This window comes from Solea senegalensis, linkage group LG10 (genome assembly GCF_019176455.1).
Source record: "Solea senegalensis isolate Sse05_10M linkage group LG10, IFAPA_SoseM_1, whole genome shotgun sequence".
NCBI lineage: Eukaryota > Metazoa > Chordata > Actinopteri > Pleuronectiformes > Soleidae > Solea > Solea senegalensis.
The window spans coordinates 11,573,791-11,594,947 of record NC_058030.1 but is presented as its reverse complement, the minus strand read 5'-3'; the positions used below and the strand labels follow the sequence as shown (position 1 = coordinate 11,594,947).

The window sequence follows — 21,157 nt, the reverse complement described above, 5'->3', positions numbered from 1 at the left end:
GCTAAATGGAACTCATGCATTATTAATTTTGATTAAATGCACATGTGCTTTTTCTAGTGTGACCACCTTTCAATATGTATGCTATTAAAAGATCTTATGTGCAAATAGAGGTACCTCAGAATATAGCAAATAAATATGTGATTTGATTGGTTTAGGATTTGTAGCAAATTTCTGACATTTTATTGACCTGATTTTTTTAATTCTTTAATAACTAACAGCTTTATTTATTATAATTATTATTGGCAGCATTATGCTATATTTCATGTAACCCTAATTATTACCAAAAATTTGCAATTGGAATCCTTAAATAATCATTGTTATAAAACTGTTATTTCTGATATATGATTAACATTTATGTCTGTATTTTATATATCACCTGTATTTATATATCACACTTTTATAGTCTTGATGACCATTCAAAGCCACTTTTTTCCTAAATTTATATAATATCTATATCAGGGCAGGTCGCATTACCACATTAAAAGGTATGGCAATAAGTCATTCATGAAATGTATGACCATATATCAACAAAAGCAGAAAAAACAGCTTCCCATATGAAGGCACAGATGACCACTCCTGTCTGCAGTTATGACCGTTTTATTATTTGATGCACATGTATTCCTTGTCAGCATATATTTTATTAATTCCACAGTCTTTTCTGAGGATTATCACTTCAACGTGACTCCATTCAGACTTGACTGCCATATTTAAATGACCTTTAAACTGTCCTTGTGTGTATTTATTATCTTCCCTAATACACCAGATAAAATGCCTTATTAAAATTCTTAATAAAACATCTGTATTCCCTCTGTTTATTGTATGCAAAAATAGTATACATCCTTAAATACATAGGTTTTTCATAATACAGTTAGCATTATGCCATTATGTACAAAAACAATATGTATTCCTCAATTATGACGTTAATATGTTCAGTACTGCCATTTTCACAAACAGTTGAAACATGAACTTGCCAGAACCACCTGATTGTTGGGTCTCCTTTTTACCAACAGTCACATGATTAGGTGGTACTTGTACCTGTTGTAAAGCAGCTGGCACATTTCCCAAAGGTATATACTTATAAATCTACTGTCCAGCATTAAACAGCTTCTTTCTGCCCTCCATCCCAGACATCGCATCCACGTTCTTACGCCAGTCAGTCACTTCCTCTTTCTGTGTGGTTAAAGTGTAAAATAGAATTTAGATCACAATTCCGAAAGAACCCAATCACTTCATGCAGTCTTATACTATAGTGCATTAGTATATTTTGATATTGTATATATATATTTTGATTGTTTGTGTCATTAGTAAGCCGTAAAAACATCCTTACCTTTTCCTCCTCCTTCTTCACAGTCTTCAGGTTGGCCTTGAAGTCCACAGACTCTTTGACCTTACAGCCCAGCAAAGCTCCCAGCATGGCGTCAGCAGAAACCCGCACCCTCCTCAGGTTTGGTCTCTTCATCTTCCCCTTTAACTCAAAGATCTTCTGAGACAGGTCCTGTACCTTTTTTGACAAACAAATGCACAGCATTACTGTAACATTAATTTATTTTTTTAGCATTGAATAAATTTTTTTTAGTGAATAGACACATGATATTAAGTATTAGTATTGGTGAAAATGACTGGTTTTAGATCTCGGAGGGGAAATCCGGGGTAATCATGATACATGAAAATACAAAAACCCTAAAAGTCCCACAAAGGCAACATGTGACCAGAATATTAGAGAAGAAGTTGTATGTTTGCCACACTGATATGAGCTGTTTATTTTAAGATGAAAGAAGGGGAAAAAAGCAAAATGGATGAGGGTAATTTATAAAAAGAATGTTTTATAATGGTATCAGTATTATACTTAATACTTAAAGGCCTTGGTATCAGAATTGGACATGAAAAAGTGGTATCAAGCCACGCCTGAGTGCAACTTTTGACCTCTGTAATTACTACAGTCCTGCATCACGTGTGTTTTTGAAAATCAGTACCACTACACTGTTCCATTTCTCAGGCATTTTCTCCCTCTCCATCACTGTGTGAATCTGGTCTCTCCTAGACATCTCCATACCTCCACAGGATTATCACCTGGACCAACTGCCTTTCCACCCTTCACTTGTTAGAGCATTTCTAGCTCAGTCTCTCTGTCTAGCCAATTGATACCTTCTCTCCTTTATTAATGTCTACCATCTCATAGAATTCATTATAATCTTTTCCTTTGCAGCACACCTAGACTTCCGGTACTCCTGCCTACTTTCTTCATCTCTTCATAAATAAAGCTAACATGGTTTTTGGCAAATATCACTTACCTCTTTATCATTTTTCGTCACTTTGGCAGCAATGTCATACCGCTCTTCATCTACCACATCTATTTTCTGGTGCAGTTCTTTGCAGAGGGTCTGTGGACATAAACCTTTAGTGCATTTGTTCTGAAGTTTGGATAAATTCATGGACATGTGGCATGGCAGAATAACATGTTTGTGTATTTGTAAATACAGTATACATAACCATAAATATATATATAAATGCATGCAGCGTCTTATTGTAGAATTAATATGATACGGATTTCACCAAAGACAATGCTATGTATAAAAGTAATTCTTCATTGTAAGAGATGCTGCTTATTAAGGTGAAATTCAAAACAAACTTAATTGCTTGTGGCTCAGGACCTTCAAGTGTTATTTCTCACAATCTACAAACAGGTTATAAGATTAAAGCACTTCAGCGATAGACTATATACCTGTAGATCCTGTACAGACAGGCCTGACACTTGGAGGGATGGGACTCTCTCAGCAAGGGTTCTTTCTCTTTCGTCTCTTCTGACTTGCTTTTCACTCTCCAGCATAGTCATGGCTTTCTTTAGCAGTTTGGTCTGGTGTACAGCACATACACATAGAAAATTACACCAGACAATTTTCTGTATAGACAACGTAATTCGAGACAGTGACATAAAAACACATAACATACCTTCAAGAACAGTCTTCGAGATGCAGAAATCTTTGGCTTTGGTTTCTACAAAAGAAAACAATGAACAGTTTATTCAGATTTTTTTACACTAGATTATATATTGTATATAGTATTTATATATTTATATATGTATATATATACATATATATACTGTTGACTTGATTTTAGTCTGACTCTTATGCAAGTCTTCATTGTGTTTACAAATCAAGAGATTATAATACATCCTCTGAGCAGCATTATGTCATCAGGGCTGAGTAAATGCTACTGTGACTCAAATTCAGAGAGTAAGAAGATAGGGAATCAATTTATGTTGCGTCAGACCCCTAAATAAAGATCTTTGTGGAAAAATGAATTAAGTTTCATGCTGAATTTACAACATTTCTTATTGATTGATAAGTAAATAGGTGTTAGTGGCAGTATTCATAGCTTTAAGTCACAAAATGGAAATAGCAAAAAGCTGTTTTACGTGGTTACATGTTGATATTGAATATGTGTATATACATATAAATGTATATAAATATATATATACATACATATATACAGTATATATTATTAATATTTTTTTTTATTATTTAAAATTTAAAGCACCCATCCTGTAAAATTCCCAGTTAGATTCATCTCACAACCATTGCCACACATTTAACAATTTAATGATCAACTCACCGGTGGCCTGTACAGTATAGGATGGATGGTGTCCACATAGAAAGAGAAAAAGTAGGGTTATAACAGAATAATGTTACATCTGTTTGTAATTTAAAGACCCATGGTCACGGTAAGATGATGAACGATAGTGAGATCTGGGTACTTACGCTTCAGACATGACTGCACTTTAGTGTGTCTCCCCTATTTAAATCCACCAAGAAGATAGAAAATGATAAGTGTGAATGATTAATAACACAGACACATCAATTTACCATGTGGAATTAGAAACAACTAATCAGATTTAAATAGTTCTAAGCTAGAAACTTCACATGCCTTGGTTGTAGATACGTAGCATGAGACTTAAAGTTATGAAATTGTATAAAGGTCAAACTAAATAAAACAACTAATACTAATGGACAGTATGCTTTTTGCTATGCATATTTAATCACTTTTGATTAATTAAGAAGAACATTTGTCCTAATATAGATTATTAAACTCAGAAGAAATGCAGTGCGAAACAATTATAATAGTTTGTTTTTCAAAAGTCAAACACTGTGAAGTATTATTTACATTTGCAAATTCTGCTCACGATCCAGATCCGAGAAAGACAGCTGCAGTAATTGCTGTTCCCTAAATAACATGTCTTAAAAACATTTTATATTTTGTTTATCAGAGCAACTGCTTTCAGTTTAGACAAAGTACAACATGTTAATTAACAGAATTAACTGAAATCCTGAGATACTGTGTAATATTTCTACGATAAGAATCCTTAACTTACCGGCTGAGAAATAGTCACAGGCTTGTTTTTTTGTGACAACGAAGACAGAAAGAGGGTAGATATATAGATTCCAGCGCCCATGTGAGTGGCTCACTAAAATAGACCCTCTGTCCTCACCATTCTTGCTCTGGGTCTGAGGTATGGGGTGTGAAAGGTCTTAGGACAATCCACTGATGCTTTCTTGAGAGATGAGGGAGAGATTGAAGACTGACGTAGCTTTAGTCAAATAATATGTTTATGAAATAAAGAAAATGGATGCTAGAAACAATTCACATGAGTACATATATTCATAGTCAACACAAGGCAGGATCATTGAGGTTTTATTGAGAACATTGCTGGTTTACAGCTTTGCACTGAGGACTCATATAAATAGAACTCCTACAAATACTGCAATTACACAATTTAAATAATAATTTAGCTGTATATCTTCGATTGCCAAAAATGTTATATCTGACAAACTTGGACAAAATGATTAATTGATACGCTGTTAGTTGTTAATTTATGAAGGATAATCCTCAGAGACCTGTGTTGACACAGTCAACTCCATTGAGACTGAGGACACTGAAAATAAGTTTGAAAGAATTATGCTGCCATCTCAAGGCTGATCACTGTAATTACTTTGTCACCAATACGCAATAGCCTATAATGAAGTCTATTTAATAAAGTCAAGTAACTCAAATACAAACTCTATGTAGTTAATTACCTGTACTGTTCATAAACCAATGTGATATAGATTGTGATATAGATTTGACAGTATGTTATGTAATTAATTCAACATAAGAGGACGATTCTCTGAGCAAAACAATGTTTCTTTAGTTTCCAGAGGCATCAAACAGCTTCTTCCTGCCCTCCATACCCGACATGGCCTCCACATTCTTACGCCAGTCAGTCACCTCCTCTTTCTGTAGGAAACATAACTTGTTAGATTAACAGCCCGGCTAAAAGCGATACAACCATTACCTGCTGTGCTTTTTTGGTTAGTTTTTTTTAGATCATAAGCCAATATGAGGCTCACCTTTTCCTCCTCCTTTTTGACAGTTTTGAGGTTGGCCTTGAAGTCAAAGGACTCTTTGTGTTTGGAGCCCAGCAGCACACTCAGCATGGCCTCAGCTGAAATCTTCACTCTCTTCAGGTTTGGTTTCTTGAACTTACTCTGCATCTCAGTGATCTTCAGTTTCATGTTGTCCATCTGGGCAGAGGGTTCGAGCAGATCGATTGATGTAACATACATTGCAATTATTTTTGTTCATGACCAAAATGGAGAGGGAAGGATCATATTCCATATAAAACTGGGATTTATCAATGTGTCTGCAATCACCCTGTATATCTTAAGCCATTTGGATAATGAGACTCTTGATGCAGATATAAATTGTCATGGATCACAATGGAGAAGGTGTTATTTTCCTCAACGCTCACAGTACACATTTGAAACTGAGCTGAGCTGTAAAATATTATGAAAGAAGACAAAAATTAGGGACAAAGATAAGTACTACCCCTTATCCATAAGATTCTGTTTTGTCTTGTATTTCCTCAGAGTTGCCACTTGAAGGCAGTGTTTGTACATTTTTACTTTGTCCTCATGGTGATAACAAGCTAACATTTCCATTTATTCTTAAATGGCTTACCTCAGTGTCATTTTTGGAAACCTTGAGGCCAATATCGTAACGCTCCTCATCGACAACATCAATCTTGTGGTGCAAGTCTTTGCACAGATCCTGTGAAAGACAGTATGAGTCTCCTCTACTGAATCTGAAAATGTGTCATGAATGCTAATAGCAAGAGCTATAGTTACTGAGAGACAAACATTTGTCATTTATTTATATTTGAGCGAAAAATACCTGCAGTTCTTGCAAAGAAAGACCAGACAGATTTAGAGGAGGAAGTCTTTCTGCCAGAGCCGCCTCCTTCTCCCTTTCACTCTGCTCCTTCTCCTCCTGCAGCATCTCAGCAGCAACTGCCAACAGTCTGATCTAAAACGGAAAAAAGATCAACATAAAATGATTTTGTTATTTAATCCATCTCAAGACCAATTAGAGCACACAAAATGCCACAAGTACAACTAAATATCAACACCGTCAATCACTTATTCTTATCCTACAACTCAGCCACGCCATTCACAACCCACCCAATCAAACAGCGTAAATTCTTTATTTTAAATACTATATTAAAAACAACATCACAGCAAAAAAAAACCTTACCTTCAACCCCAGCCTTCGGGAGGAGGAGATCTTTGACTTTTTCTAGAATTCAAGACGTAAATAATATTGATTGTCTACAAACTAAACAACACAGTATAGTGAAGTACAATTGGCATATATGATTAAATAGGACTGAAAAAATGGGTTTATACTCACAGGTCTGTTGAAGCATTAACATGAGGGAGAAACACATAGAAACATATTTACATCATGAATATTATTGCATTGTTTTAATAGCTGTCAGCGGTCACATGATCATACTCACTCGTCAGCCATGGTTGTCTTTAGGTCCCACACTGTGAGGAGGTCAAAGAGTTAAAGTTAAAAACTATTTTTGAACCAAGAAAGAAAATGTGTGTGAAACTGAATCAATAGACATCTTTACTATCATGCTTTTCTGCCAATAGAACAACTTCCTTTCCCATTTAACACCTGTTCGTTCAATGTCAGCTGCAGACTGAAGATTCATGATCTTCCCAGGTTAAAATACTTTATCCACTCCAGACCAATTCACCATTCACCAAATGACTGTATGTTGGCGAGTTAAGACAGGATTTCTACGTCACTCACGTAAAATATTAATGTTTTTTGTGATTATCACGATACTCGAAATAATATCCTGTATTGTCCCATCACTAGACATTCTCTTAATTTGTGATTTTTTTAATGCTTTATTGACAGATTGCAATGAGTTCATAATTTATTTAATGTTAGTTACATTCATACTTACTGTGCTATTTTTGCAGGCATTACAAACATGCATTTTCACAAGATTAATTCAAACTAAAAGCCAGATAGACTGAAAAAAATTGTTTTTATGTCATATGCAAAGTTTCAAGGTTCTCTGTTAACACAGACAACATGAGTTTCTGCTTTGCCTCTGCCAAGAGAGGTGAATAACCAAATAGTCTAAATGCATGTTAGATGATGCTCAGTTTAGGCTTGATGTTAATCACAAAACAGTACTCTGAATCAGATCTGAGACAAAAAAAAACAAGCACATGCCCATAATACTATGCTATGCTAATCCACCCGCATCACAATCACTTACCTTAGTAAAGATAGACAACTCCGTGAACCACACGTCAATGCTGAAGAGTGTGTGAAGACTTTCTGAGAGAAAAATCTGATTTATAGTGTCTGTGCCAAATGTGAATGGCTCATTAAAATAGCCTGCTGTCTGTGCTACTGCTACTGCCTATATGCCAACGGTGACATTTACTGTTGCACATAGCATTTACCACAGCATTCAGACAGGAAAGGGGGTAATAAAATTGCATTTATGGGCTTAAACCGTTGGGTATTTTGCATGTGTTCAGCAGCACCTGTTGGAGGAAGTGACCCTGAGCATTTAAAGAGGTCATCACAGTCGTGCTGGGTCAGTGTTACACATTTCAAATTGACCAGCTGGAATTGGGTCAAGACTGGAGTATTTGTATTTCCTTATCTGTATATCTAAAGACATTCTTTAGATATACTGTTGCAAATACACACATAGGCAGCTTGATTACACAGATAATTATAGTGTTGTCATTTTATTTGAGAATTGTAAACACATACATCTTCTCAATCTATGTTCATCTTCTACTGAATGATAGAGTTCATATTTTTAGAGTGTGCAGATCTTTATTCCATCAGTGTAAGTCACAATTTAATTGCCTGTGCATGATGGCAGACAACAGTAGTCTTTACCACCAAGGAGGTAAGACCGAAACTAAAGGTTGCTCAGGTTCTATTTAGGGGAAGAGAGGAACAAAGACAGGTGCTTCTCAAGGTTTCTGTTTGTTTGTAAGCTGAGCCAGCAAATCATCCTTGTTATAACAAGGTAGCAAGTGTGCTGCCACTATAGTGACTTGAGTGTGCTAGTGAAGCACATGTTTAAATTATCTTTAGATGACTCTTAATTTTGCTGTAGTACTGAAGACATAAACATCAAGAATCCCACTTTAACATATATTAATTCTAAAGAATACTGGATCCTCCTTTTTTATTTATACACCCCAGGATCTCTTCCTGCTGAGGAGATCTGCTTAAAATCTTTTGTCTACATCAGTCACTTTAATCTCATGATTCACATCCAGTGGCAAAATTCACTTTCAGTTCAAAAAGAATTGCTCCTAATATGAAATAATATGAAAAGTGAGGGAGTGAAAGTCGTAGTGGATGGACATGTGATTGATTAGACTTTGAAGCAGGAGATCAGAGTTTGTGTTCCATTGCCTCTCTATGAAAAATGTGTCATTGCACCATCTGATGATACAGGGGTGGATGGATGGAACTGGTGATTGTTATTTTTCAGAATGGGCATTATTCAGCTGTCTAACAAGTCTAACAAATGCTGTCAAATGTTATGGCAGAGTTGAGCATCTAGCCTCTGACCACTCCCTTACATACATATGTACCTGAATCACCCTAAATGCTGGAGCCTGCAGGTTGATACTGGGATGGTGGTAGTGGTAGTGGGGTTAAATGGTCTGTATTTATAGAGCCCTTTTCTTGTCTTGATGACCACTCAAAGCTGCTTTACTCTACAGTTTTGCCATTCACCCATTCACATCCATTTGCGTACACTTTCATACAGCACATCTATGTGCAGTGCATTTTCTCATCTTTCATACCCATTCGCACACTGCCAGCACAGTCAGGAGCTACATGGGGTTAAGTGTTTTGTCCTCGATCGAAGGACACATCGCATGCAGACTAGCAGAGCCAGTTCCAGGTTGAAAGAGGAATACTAACACATGGCAGCAGAGTCATCAGGCAAAAAAGAAAACAAAGATAGGAAATATTTGCAGCTTAAAGCTACCAATCAATGTTTTTATCTTTGATAATTAGAGCTTGATTAGTTCTTATACTGCTGCTTTTGTGACTGTAACAGATACATAGCTTTGTTAACAGCAGCAGCTGTTACATCTGCTACATCCTGAAACTGTTACTAAGACTTTTATGTATGCTAAGAACACATGGTGTGATGATATGGTATATGCAAAAGTACAGCATCAGTTCTCTGTGTTAATCAAAATAATTTATTGTCACAAACTTCCAGATTTACAGATAGAGCAACATAGAAACCCCACAAACCATTGAATGCATCTTATCTAGCTTTCTTCATATTTTTGCATATTACAAAGGTTTAAACACACACCATAAACTCTGCCCATTTGTGCAAATTGCGATTGTTCATGTGTATTCTTAAAATAAATACTGAAAACAGCACAGCAAAACAGTTTATTTCAAATGCCCAAAAATACAAAATCTACTGTCCTGCATTAAACAGCTTCTTCCTTCCTTCCATACCAGACATCGCCTCCACGTTCTTACGCCAGTCAGTCACCTCTTCTTTCTGGTCATAAGAAGAAAGCATGTTCATAGTAAGTTTGTGTTTTCTCAAAATAACATGAGTTATAAAACCCTGCCTAATACAAAAATTCATGATTCTGCCACAATTTCCACACATGGTACCTTCTCCTCCTCTTTCTTCACAGTTTTGAGGTTGGCCTTGAAGTCCACAGATTCTTTGAGCTTTGAACCCAGCAGAGCCCCCAGCATGGCATCTGCTGAGATCTTCACTCTCTTAAGAGCGGGACGCTTCATCTTCCTCATTTCAAAGATCTTCATAGACAGAGTTTCAATCTGTGGTAAACAATTACAAATGTAAGTAAATAAGTCTTTAACATCAGTTTTATCAAAAATTAAATGAATATGATTAAACATGTACCTCCTTATTGTTTTTATCCACCTTGGCGTTGATGTCGTAGCGCTCTTCATCAACCACATCAATCTTAAGATGCAGTTCTCTGCAGAGAGTCTGTAGATGCACAATCATATCAAAAGTTTTGAACATCGTCATGAGAGTCCTGCACTCCTGTGATTCAGTCTTATACTAAAACATATTACTGTGTTCATTATTCTTTTTGTTAATGTATACTATGTGTTATTAAGGTTTTGATTAATGTGTCAACTAAATGCCCAAAACATAGAATGTAAAGTCATCTGTTCTTCAATGCTCTAACTACATATAAACATCCATAACATCTGTTCGCATCAGAGCGATATTTATTTGTAATTTGACATTTGAACCCTGTTGTTTCATTGTAGTATAATGAGCTGCTCATGCAGTGACCTGAACATACCTGAAGGTCCTGCATGGACAAACCAGACAGCTGGAGTGGAGGAACTCTCTCACTCAGAGAAGTTTCTCTCTCCAGCTTAATTTCCTCCTTTTCTTTGTCCAACATCACAGATGCTGCTTTCAGCAGTTTGGTCTACCACGTAGAAAAGTGAGAATTATTATCTCTCTGACACTGTGACTTAAACCACGATGTAAACTTGTGTTGAAATGAGATCATACCTTGAGAGCCAGTCTGCGAGATGCAGAAATCTTTGTTTTTTTCTGTACAAAAGAAGGGAGACAAAAACTCAATGACTCAACAACAGTTACATAATAAAAATACCAATTTGTTTAATAAAGATTTAGATTTAGGTTAAGAATAACTTACTGGTCTGCAGAGATCATTTAGATATGAAAATGGAAACAAAGAACAACACATGAGGCATGAGTATATTACAGAGTACATAATGAAAATCTGACAAATGACAATGACTTAACAAATACTCATTTACATAATCAAAATATGTATAACTTACCCCTCAGACATGGTTGGATGTGCCTTGTGTGCTAAAAAAATACATTTGTCAGAAACCGCAACATACAGTTCTAGAAATAGCTGTACAAATACATACAAGCATCATCTCTTTTCTCCTAAACTAATACGAAATTAATATTTGATTTGTTTGTGATTCATTGTGTATAGCGACCTCTTGTTGACTGAGCCAGGCTAGAATCATCCATCCATCCATTATCCTCATCATACTGAAAATCCCAGCATTGATGTATATATGTGTTTCAGTTTTATTGTATCTAATATTTTACTCTCTTGAATATCAAAGTGAAATAAATCTCCCATTAACCTAATATCACCATTAATTAAACTAATTAGTTAGAACGCCTAGTAATCTTATGAATTCACATTATCGTTATACAAAACAACAACATACCTTTTTTATTTCTCCAGGAAACTGGCTGAGGTGAGAGTCTCTGTCTTTAAATGCAGGAGAAAACTCAGTCAGATTTGATGGCCCTCTGATGCCTTCTGTGAGTGGACGACTAAAATAGCCTCCTCTGTCCTAACAGCCAGTTTACTGTACTGTAGTTTGTTACTACACTTTTACACAGCATTCTCTCAACAACACACATCCGTTACTCAACGCTGAAATAACAGGATATAGAATAGTTTGATTTCAAATGAAACTTGCATCCCAACAAACAAACCAAATAAATCAAACAGACAAGTGATCGAGGCTGTTTAATCAGCATCACATAATATCACAGTGGGACAGTGGGATAGCGCCATCATCTGTTTAGTATAAATCCTGCACTTGAATTTATCCTTCAGCACAGTGTCAACATGTAAAGGATACAATACAATTCACAATAGTACACTCATGGCACATAGTTCACATTAAATCAAGAATAAAGCTGTTGTAATACAGCATTCATTTATTCCCTGGGGTCTTTGGTTGACGTCACTCTTTATAAAACAGTTTATTTTATTTTCATCCTACTATGAAAATTGGATGTGGACAGAGATCCTGAAATAAAGACTAACAAATAAACAAATGCACTCATAAAACTGGAAAACCCAGTCTTGAAAATGTTTGGTTCACAAAGCCTTATTTAACACAAACACCTTCTTATTGTCCCGAATTAAAAAGCTTCTTCCTGCCTTCCATACCAGACATGGCCTCCACGTTCTTACGCCAGTCAGTCACCTCTTCCCTCTGTAACATAATGACACAGTAGGTGGTAAAACACTCTTTTATGTAGTTTATTATGCCCTCATAATAATTTGTATCTGTCAACAAATTTACCTTGTCGTCTTCTTTCTTCACTGTTTTGAGATTAGCCTTGAAATCAGCCTTCTTGAGTTTGGCGCTATCGGTGTATGCACCCAGCCTGTCGTCTGCTGTCTTCTTCACCCGCTTCAAGCTTGGCCTCTTTACGCCCTTCAGCTCAATTATCTTATGACTTAGTGCCTCAATCTGTGCCACAAACATCAAAGTTAACAGGTGAATCACAAAGCCAACTGCAACATTCAAACAGGTGAGTACATGTATCAACTGTACCTCTTTCTCATTTCTGACTACCTTCACCTCCATATCGTAACGAGCTTCATCCACCACATCAATCTTACTATGTAGGTCTTTACAAAGGTCCTTAAAAAAGAAGAAGAAAGAATCCTGTAAATGTACATTTTATAGTGTAAAATCTGCATCATCTGTAGCGTTGGTACCTGCAGCTCCTGTGCCGACAGACTGGAGAGTTTTAGTGGAGGGTAGCACTCGTTCAGAACTCGTTCTTTCTCGTGTTTCCTCTGTTCTTTTTCAGCCACCAGCATAGAAGCAGCCTTCCTCAGCAGAATGGTCTATAGAATAGTAAGGCTTTTATCAGTAAAACCTTGGAAGAAAACCCAAACGGTTTTTGATCGTGCCACATTCTGTCAGACACACTTCACATGTGGCCTCCACAGGTCAACAAGGCTCACCTTTAAATGTAGTCGGCGTGTTGCTGAATATTTTGGTTTTCTCTGTGGCAAAGGTCAGCAGAGTTCATACGTCAAATACACTCTTTCAACTGTGCTTTGAAGAATGAAATTCATAAAACCTATGATGATTACTAATTGATTGGGAAAGACTCACCGGTCTTCATCGTTATTTGACATGAAAAGAAGACAAATACGATTTTTATATTTATATCAGAAACCACAAAAAACAATAAGGAAAACTTCAAATGTTGTGACTAAAGGAAACTCATACTCACCCCTCAGACATGGTTACAGCTTGTATTACCTTTGGAGTGGAAATATTGTTGAAATTATTTTAAGTGTACGCCATGCATTTTTAACATTTTATATTGCACAGTTTATCAAACTTTCTTCCCTTACTAATTTGTGCAAATTGTTATTTCAACGCTTCTGTCATATTTTCTACGATTATTATGATGAAAATTGTGAGTCTAGTAAAATGGTTAAAATATTTTTGTTGGCTAACGTACCTATCAGGCATATTTCACTATTCATCCAGGCTCCGATAATCCTTCCTATTGTTATAAAAGGCTAACTCTAGGACTAGGCCTGTTACACAGCTATAATTAGACACATTTATGTCACGCTTTAGAGCGTCCAACCATCTGCCATATCTGTAGTGATGCCAGAGTGGGATAAGCTGCACAAAGGTTTGGCATTCAAGAGAAGAACAAAACAAAGACTGTTAGAGGACATAAAAGTCCATGCAATCCTTCTCAAACAAGAGGATAAGGCTCAGTGTTTTATTTTTATTTAAGTGGGTTTGTAATTACATATATCTGGCATCCACCCTATAATATTATTCTTTTCTTCTTTTGGCTGCTCTCGATTAGGGGTCTCCACAGCAGACCTTTAATATTCACACTGATAATTTGACACAGATTTTACGTCGAATACTTTCCCTGATGCAACCCTTTCTATTTATTCTGGCTCTGATCAACACTTATGCATTTCCAGTGGCTGTATATTTAAAACCGTGTCTCGAACATTTTGAACAATAATTTCCAATATACGTATGTAGCTCACCCTAGCTTTACAACAGCATAACTTTCTCATTAAAGAACATGTGATAGTGTCAAAGCAGAACAAATATATGTAAGCTTCTGACTTAAAACAGTTATATATCCAGTAAATTAAATGAAGTCAAGGCAAACAAACAGCAGCAAATGAGTTTAGGAAGCCCTCAATCCTGGAGGTTGTCACTAAAAACATATTGTTTATGACATCTGCTTTTCAGCCATAACCTTGGGTCAAGCCCGCTGCCATCAGCCACTTACTGTTTCATGAGTAGTTAAAGCGTCAGGTTACATTTCCTCACTTCAAGAATCAAGCATAATCAAGAAGCATGTGCAGTCAAGGATGTCAAGCCATGTATAAAAAAGGTGCTTTGAGATCTTGTCAAAAATAATGACCTGATATGGATTCCCTGATGTAAATACCTGCCATTGTACCCATGTCATGTCACTCCTAAATCTGATATCCAGTCTTCACTACTCCCTACGATAGTGTACTAGATTCTTTCCTGACAAACATAAGGGTGTATAAAGACAGATAATAAGATACCTGTTACTCTCATAGCTGGATAATAAGTCCTTTACATTTTTAATAATGTTAAATAGTTTCTTTGTTGTCATTATTGCATTAAACTTACCTTGACTATGAGATGAAATCAGAGCAGCAGCAACAACACTGGTGAGTCAGGAAAAGAAAAAGCACTCTATTGTGATTAGTCAAACATTTATATATTTCATGTGTCCCGTGAATGGCTCACTAAAATAGACCCCCACCTCCTCCACCTGACAATGGCTACATCACATTGCATGATCCCTTTTTGATTCGCCCTCAACCCATGACCCATTTATTCCATGTGATTGCACGACACAAGGTCAGACGTCACACACCACTCACCTAAGTGACAGCTGAGTTACCCTGTCCACACGTATCAGATACCTGAGCATGTTTGCTTTGTAAATTTCATGTCATGGGTTGTTCTGGCCGAAGCTAAACTTCAAAGACAAGTGGTTGAAAGATGAATTTGAAGCTTAGTCTGTTGTGTCATATGAGGCTGGGGTTTTATTTGGCACAAATATGATGGTGACAGTGACAGAGTGTGGCTAACGTCAGTAGTTGAATTTTTCTGCAGACCATTTCTGTGTACAGTGTGATGGCAAACCATTCCGTCGCGTGTCAGTCTTGACTTTCCTTCCATAGAGCCACATGACAAAACAAATCTACAGCATAATTGAGCTTTAATGTCGTGCCATATTAAAACACAAGTTAATCTTCACAGTCATCTTACTTTGCTCTTAACACTTTAGTACATCAGGTCCCACGGTGCTGATTAAGAATATGATTCTTTCTGTATTAAGTTGAATGATTTGTTTGGACGTGAATTTGTTCAGCAGTTTGATGAGATGAGAGAACACCTCTTGTCTCCACTCGCCCTAGTGCTGCTGGTGCATACAAACAAACACTCCCTCAGGTCAGGTGTGACAGTTATGCTGTTCTATTATGTCACTATTTTACTGTTTTACTTCTATTTTTATTGACTATATGTTTTATATCTTTTATGTTGCTGTGCCTTTAAATCTGTAAAGCACAACCTTTTATTGTTTTTTAAATGTGCTCTCGAAATAAAGTTAACTTGACCAAACAGAAGCAGAATAATAACATCAACATAACAAAAATCCCCAAACTACGCACTGCAGCTTTGATATTTACTCTTAATATATGGTTTATGTCATAAAAATAGACTAATGTATAACTCCTCTTATGATTCTGCCCGGGCACATAAAATAGAGCCTGGATTAGTACACCTCTTTTTACTTGAAACAATCCCTGTCTCAATGATATCACATTACACTACATTATGAATCATGATATGACAAATTATATGAAGACTAACTGTCTGGGGCAAACAATGTCACCTCAGAGACACATAATGTCAGATTTACCCCAGTTGTTCTTTGGCTTCTGAATTTAGTTATAAATTTATAAAGCCAATAAAACCATTACCTTTTAAGGCTGAAATTAGTTCTAAAAAGTTATATTAATTACAGCTACATTGTATTGTTATGGTGTAGCTGTAATGCAATTGTACTTATATTATGCTAATGGTTACAAATAATACTACTAATAATATACACTTTGAAATGAGTAACGGGGATTGACACATCGGTGTGAACTGATCCTGAGCCAAAAACATGTAACAAACATACTTTTGGACAACCGTCTGATATAAGTCGGTTTTATATTTGGATCATGGTGCCACCATGTCTTTTGAATAGTCACCGCTGTGTTAGAGAGGAGAGGAGGTTAAATACAACCTCCACTTGTCTGGTCTGGTGATATTTCAGTGGCACACGTTCTGTCTCGTGTAAGCTGATACTGTTGAGCTCAGTTGGAGACATGGTAACTGACACAAAGTGAGAGGAATTAACACACAGCTACATTTTTATACTTTACAAGTCCATATATCAAGATAACTAAACAGTGAAGAGCTGAAGGTTTAGTGGTCAAATTCCTGACATGATCGTTGCCGTCACTTGTCCACACATCCTCTGAACTCATACGCTCTGTTCATCTTTATATGTAGGTGACGTTGTTTGAGATTAGACTGGGTGTTAAAGCATTGTTTCAGATGTCTAGTACATAGTGGATTATTTTTATATTTATTGTTCATGATGACAAGATACCTTTTTTTAAATGAAGCCAGAGACACTTTGGCTTTGTCTTCTCATGCACTCTCAAATGTCTACTGTTATACCTTGTGGTGAAGGCATGAATGTCCAAACACCAGAAACTCTTCAGAGAATGCACTGTTTTACTGTTAAATATGACTTTTACTATTTGTAAATTTGATCACTGCTGCCACCTAGTGATGGAATGTATTGCTTGCTTGCACTTGTACACTGCAGCTGAACAGAGTGTTGCACAATATGAAAGCACTTTTTGCAGCCCATGCATTTATCTATGAAACTATAAACCACATGTGATAAGGGCTTCCTTCCTTCCTGAGATGGAAACACTAATCACACTGGTTAAAGTTAAATTGGTTACTCTCTCTTGAACTGTTTGTTTTTCATATTTTATTAGATGGTAACTTGTGTTGCAGAGCTGCTTGAGCTGCACCAGAATGATCCACATGCTGTTGTTGTGGTTGTATTTAAGTGCTGGACTCACAGTGTCTTCTTCTCTTTGGATTCTGCACCAAGATCTGAACTGCACTCAGTCTGTGAGTATTTAGTCTGTTTTAACGATTTAAAAAAATGCATCCAAGTTTGCCAAAGTCACAGTGTATGTGTTTTGTCTTATCTTTATTTTTCAGGGTCTTACCCACTGCACAATCAGTGAGTATTCATGCATGGTATATTTGTTTGCTACTGTCTGTCTTTGAACATAAGCAGACATAGGAGTAACATCATAATAATAATATGAGCTCCACTCCCTAAATGCCAGAGAACTGCTCAGATGAACGAGTGGCCGTACACCGTGCTCCTGTTGGCCCAGAGTGGGGTCCTGAGAATGTAAAGGTTGAGTTTGACAAACATCGGTTTGTCCCTGTTTTCAGGGTGACATGGAAACTAAAGTCAGATGGTAAGTAAATAAGTAAGTAAGTACTTTTAATACTGAAAGGAAAGATGCAACCCATCCAGTCTTTCATCAAAAGTGAAAATAAACTAAGTTAGAAAAGATGGCATTCATGATACACTCTGCTCTGTTCACAGCAGGTATCCTCTCCCTTAGTGGATCAGAGATAACTATTCTGGATGAAAGTGCAAATCAGAGTATATGTGTGCAGTTTTCTTACAAAATCCATCAGCAGCTGAATCCAAACCATGAGAGGGTAAGACCAAATAGATTCACTTAACTTTTGCTGAAGCATATGTGTGCACTTATACTTTTCATTTCTTAACTAGTGGACATTTTCACTGGATGTCGTTGTTCAGCCAAAGCATACATATATGGTGTCAGTTATCAATTTGCCACAACCTCAGCATGAAGACTACAGGATCAGTAAAACAATCATCCTCCCAGGTGAGTATTTTCTACATCAAATACGAGGATTTATGTATTTATTTTCTTCCAGTAGGTTAGAGAAACTAGAACCATCATTATGTTTGAATGGGTTACCTGAAAATGGCAACGTGACACTTAACACTGATTCTGGATATACAGTACGTAGCATTAACACAGTGTGATGTCCTATTTTGTTTTTCTTGTATATTTCCAGGTTGTGATGATAGAAGAATCCAAACAGCCCTAGTGTGTCTTGAAAATGGTAAAACACATTTCAGTGGAATACTCAGACAATCCCTGGACCATCTATACACTTTGTGCAGCATGTTTTTTTATTGTTGTTGTTTTTTTTCAGGGAGTCTATGGGTGCCTCATGAGGCCGCTGCCATGTCTGTTGATAGCGAAAATAAAAAGTTGTTAGTTACTATTGGTTTTAAAACAGCACAATATTCAGAGAGATACCAAGTCTCCATCCAGAGCCAGGATTTACATTTTTCAAAGAACATCTCAAAGGTAATAAATACATCACATATTTTACCATTGATGATAATCACTGTGTGTAGTGTCACATGTGTTTTGTTATTTCATTGAACAAACAGGAGAATGGCACTTCACTAAATGTGATGTTTGAGATCGATTTGTGGCAGATCTCACACTGTGACACACTGTTGTTATCTGTGAGTTCAGTTTTATCTCCTGCTCAATTAAGTAATTTTATTCATATGGACATAACATGAAGAATTTTTTTTAATCTGTTGTTTCAAAGATTCAGCCGTTTTTTATACGATGCAAAAATGGCTGCGAGTGCCACAAGAAAACGATCAGTTGCCCTTGTGAGTACAATTTCTGATTTATGACTAGCGCAGAGCAAGAAAACCTTTTCGCTCTGTGATCAATCTTTATGCTGTGTCAGGAATGTTTGAGTTTTCATTTTTGCACTTCTGAAAGGTATGACTGTAATATTTTTGTCCCAAAATGTTTTTTTTTTATAAAACCTAATATTTGTATAATTATTTTTTCAGAATTGTATCTTTTCTTTCTTTCAATCACATGAATCATCTCACTAGCCCCTATCTTATTACTGTTCTAATTATTATTTTTTTTATATTGTTTATATTTATAGAGCTATTAAACTGATCGCATGAATGTCTGTTTTTTGTTTAGATTATCCACCGCGGAATTCAATCACAAAGTCAGTTGTAGGACTGCTTGTTGTTGGTTGTCTTTTTTATTTACTGTGGAGAGCATCTCATAAAGGTTTGCCAGTTTATGAATGATAAAACCACAATTAAAATTAAAAATAAATAAATAAATCATTCAAATTCATCTTTTTTTTTCTCAGATTCTGGCAACACATCATCATCAGCTGCTAAAGTGCAACCAGTGGGTTTTCAAGTGCAAATGAGAAAACGAGTCCTCATCATCTACTCCCGTGACCACCCGTTATACAAAAACATTGTTCTCAACCTCTGTGGTTTCCTGGCTACAAAATGTGGTACAGAGGTGGTCCTGGATCTGCTGGACTCTGCCAGGCTGGGAGTGTTGGGCAGAATCCAGTGGTTGGACTGGCACAGAGAACAAATAGAAAGCTCTTCAGATAAAATACTAATTCTGTGCTCACCAGGAGTACAGGCCAAATGGAGAGCCATGTGCGGTGACAAAGGTGTTTTTCTGAGAGAGGAAGTCCACTCACCTGTGGGCGACATGCTCACTCTAGCCCTTTCCCTTTTGGTCCCCCATTTCATCCGATCTACATCCTTTGAAAAATACATAGTGGCGTATTTTGATGGCATCTGCTCAGAAGAGGACGTTCCGTCACCATTCAACATGACAGTTCGGTACAAGTTGATGAAACAGTTTGAGGAGCTCTTTTTCAGGATCCTGGACACAGAGAAACATGAACCAGGCAGAGTGAATCACATTGAAGGTCTGTCCCAAGACGATTATCACCAGTGTCCCACAGGTAGAGCTCTGCAGGATTCTATAGAAGCTTTCCAAGCATATCAGCTGGAGCATCCTCAGTGGTTTGAAGATGAACTATTGGAGACCTCAGAGCTTGTAGATGAAGAAACCTGCGTATGATTATAACATCATAATCATATATGAGTCATCGGCCATTTAAAGATCCTGTTTTCACTGCAGACAAATCAGGACATAACTTTACAACAACTCCTTGGCTGAGGACCTGCAGCAGTGATGAGAACACATTACAACACTGACATTACAAGGACAACTGAGACCTGCTGAGAGAAATTCACAGTTTATCTCCAAATGAAGATATGCAATCAAACACACTCATATTTTATGAAGTCGGATCACGTATAGAAATATATATCACTCCTTTGCAACCTTCAAAAAAATACATACTGTATATGTATATATTGGTACACAAATGTGCTTTGGTTTTATTTAGCGTGTTGTACAGTATTCTATGTCTGTTTGCATTCCGTAGTGTAGAATATCACTCACTTGCACCAGGAGACAGTTGCAGACACCAGTTGAGAGTATGGCGATCTGTGGTTGATGCTTGTGGTATGTGTAAACAGTGTTGAGGTCAAAGTTCAGCCTTCTGGCCAAAGTTTCCAGCATTTTTGTTGCAATAGGGAAGGTAAGCACAAAAATCTGTGTGTGGAGACACTGTTTTTAACAATGAATATAATATGTAATTAGACTTTTTTTTATATCTGAAAGCATGGATTGTTGTCAATATTTTACCACATGTGAAATGTTACATACAGTGCAGAATTTCAAGGTTAAATGTGAGAACTTCTTTATTGCAGCTTTGAAATTGTTTTAATATGATTCCAGTATTGTATATGTTTGTTGTTTGTTATTGGCAATCTCACTATAGCAGAATTTTTTTTCTGTTTTATGAATCAAGCCTCTGTGTTAAGTAGGTGAAAAATATACTAATACAGACTGTGACT

At 36.6% G+C, this 21,157-nt stretch overlaps 5 protein-coding genes across 6 annotated transcripts; 1 reads left to right on the top strand and 4 right to left on the bottom strand.

Moving 5' to 3' along the window:
* Positions 1-581: 581 nt before the first annotated feature.
* LOC122775919 (troponin I, slow skeletal muscle-like) lies at positions 582-4,409 on the bottom strand. 2 transcript variants are annotated; one of them, XM_044036154.1, is made up of 8 exons: positions 4,370-4,409; positions 3,759-3,792; positions 3,613-3,619; positions 2,950-2,994; positions 2,723-2,854; positions 2,292-2,381; positions 1,328-1,501; positions 582-1,170 (listed from the first exon to the last, which is right to left on the bottom strand). In XM_044036154.1, the coding sequence occupies exons 2-8, from the start codon at positions 3,767-3,769 to the stop codon at positions 1,084-1,086; spliced, it is 546 nt and encodes a 181-aa protein (XP_043892089.1). In that variant the 5' UTR covers positions 3,770-3,792; positions 4,370-4,409; the 3' UTR covers positions 582-1,083. The 2 variants fall into 2 exon arrangements, with proteins under 2 accessions (XP_043892089.1, XP_043892088.1); XM_044036153.1 differs by having other exon boundaries at positions 4,365-4,408.
* A 264-nt stretch (positions 4,410-4,673) lies between these two features.
* Positions 4,674-7,796, bottom strand: LOC122775921 (troponin I, slow skeletal muscle-like). Its single transcript, XM_044036155.1, has 8 exons — positions 7,619-7,796; positions 6,833-6,863; positions 6,724-6,727; positions 6,568-6,609; positions 6,208-6,339; positions 5,995-6,084; positions 5,385-5,558; positions 4,674-5,271 (listed from the first exon to the last, which is right to left on the bottom strand). Exons 2-8 carry the CDS (start codon positions 6,841-6,843, stop codon positions 5,182-5,184), a joined length of 543 nt encoding a protein of 180 aa, XP_043892090.1. The 5' UTR covers positions 6,844-6,863; positions 7,619-7,796; the 3' UTR covers positions 4,674-5,181.
* A 1,777-nt stretch (positions 7,797-9,573) lies between these two features.
* Positions 9,574-11,689, bottom strand: LOC122775923 (troponin I, slow skeletal muscle-like). The gene is made up of 8 exons (XM_044036157.1): positions 11,626-11,689; positions 11,215-11,245; positions 11,067-11,070; positions 10,919-10,960; positions 10,701-10,832; positions 10,286-10,375; positions 10,030-10,200; positions 9,574-9,910 (listed from the first exon to the last, which is right to left on the bottom strand). Exons 2-8 carry the CDS (start codon positions 11,223-11,225, stop codon positions 9,824-9,826), a joined length of 537 nt encoding a protein of 178 aa, XP_043892092.1. The 5' UTR covers positions 11,226-11,245; positions 11,626-11,689; the 3' UTR covers positions 9,574-9,823.
* A 229-nt stretch (positions 11,690-11,918) lies between these two features.
* LOC122775922 (troponin I, slow skeletal muscle-like) lies at positions 11,919-14,922 on the bottom strand. Its single transcript, XM_044036156.1, has 8 exons — positions 14,863-14,922; positions 13,448-13,476; positions 13,327-13,330; positions 13,173-13,214; positions 12,921-13,052; positions 12,754-12,843; positions 12,499-12,669; positions 11,919-12,408 (listed from the first exon to the last, which is right to left on the bottom strand). Exons 2-8 carry the CDS (start codon positions 13,456-13,458, stop codon positions 12,322-12,324), a joined length of 537 nt encoding a protein of 178 aa, XP_043892091.1. The 5' UTR covers positions 13,459-13,476; positions 14,863-14,922; the 3' UTR covers positions 11,919-12,321.
* Positions 12,665-21,155, top strand: LOC122775918 (interleukin-17 receptor A). Its single transcript, XM_044036152.1, has 12 exons — positions 12,665-12,730; positions 17,307-17,445; positions 17,539-17,560; positions 17,670-17,807; positions 17,939-18,057; positions 18,131-18,248; positions 18,445-18,492; positions 18,586-18,743; positions 18,830-18,907; positions 18,997-19,063; positions 19,395-19,487; positions 19,573-21,155. Exons 2-12 carry the CDS (start codon positions 17,347-17,349, stop codon positions 20,310-20,312), a joined length of 1,680 nt encoding a protein of 559 aa, XP_043892087.1. The 5' UTR covers positions 12,665-12,730; positions 17,307-17,346; the 3' UTR covers positions 20,313-21,155.
* The last annotated feature ends 2 nt before the right edge of the window (positions 21,156-21,157 follow it).

Excerpts from the sequence above, each read along its gene's own strand:
- LOC122775919 (XM_044036154.1), bottom strand. Across the intron at positions 2,382-2,722 it reads TGTCTGTACAGGATCTACAG|ACCCTCTGCAAAGAACTGCA; the intron begins GTATATAGTCTA and ends TTATGTCCACAG. Across the intron at positions 1,171-1,327 it reads TGAAGAAGGAGGAGGAAAAG|AAAGAGGAAGTGACTGACTG; the intron begins GTAAGGATGTTT and ends TTAACCACACAG.
- LOC122775922 (XM_044036156.1), bottom strand. Across the intron at positions 13,053-13,172 it reads CACGCCGACTACATTTAAAG|ACCATTCTGCTGAGGAAGGC; the intron begins GTGAGCCTTGTT and ends ACTATTCTATAG. Across the intron at positions 12,670-12,753 it reads TAGTCAGAAATGAGAAAGAG|ATTGAGGCACTAAGTCATAA; the intron begins GTACAGTTGATA and ends TTTGTGGCACAG.
- LOC122775918 (XM_044036152.1), top strand. The coding sequence starts at position 17,347 with ATGATCCACATGCTGTTGTTGTGGTTGTATTTAAGTGCTGGACTCACA. Across the intron at positions 17,446-17,538 it reads ATCTGAACTGCACTCAGTCT|GGTCTTACCCACTGCACAAT; the intron begins GTGAGTATTTAG and ends TTTATTTTTCAG. Across the intron at positions 18,058-18,130 it reads TGAATCCAAACCATGAGAGG|TGGACATTTTCACTGGATGT; the intron begins GTAAGACCAAAT and ends TTTCTTAACTAG.
- LOC122775923 (XM_044036157.1), bottom strand. Across the intron at positions 10,833-10,918 it reads CTCGCAGACTGGCTCTCAAG|ACCAAACTGCTGAAAGCAGC; the intron begins GTATGATCTCAT and ends TCTACGTGGTAG. Across the intron at positions 9,911-10,029 it reads TGAAGAAAGAGGAGGAGAAG|AAAGAAGAGGTGACTGACTG; the intron begins GTACCATGTGTG and ends TCTTATGACCAG.
- LOC122775921 (XM_044036155.1), bottom strand. Across the intron at positions 5,559-5,994 it reads TTTCCAAAAATGACACTGAG|ATGGACAACATGAAACTGAA; the intron begins GTAAGCCATTTA and ends CCCTCTGCCCAG. Across the intron at positions 5,272-5,384 it reads TCAAAAAGGAGGAGGAAAAG|AAAGAGGAGGTGACTGACTG; the intron begins GTGAGCCTCATA and ends TGTTTCCTACAG.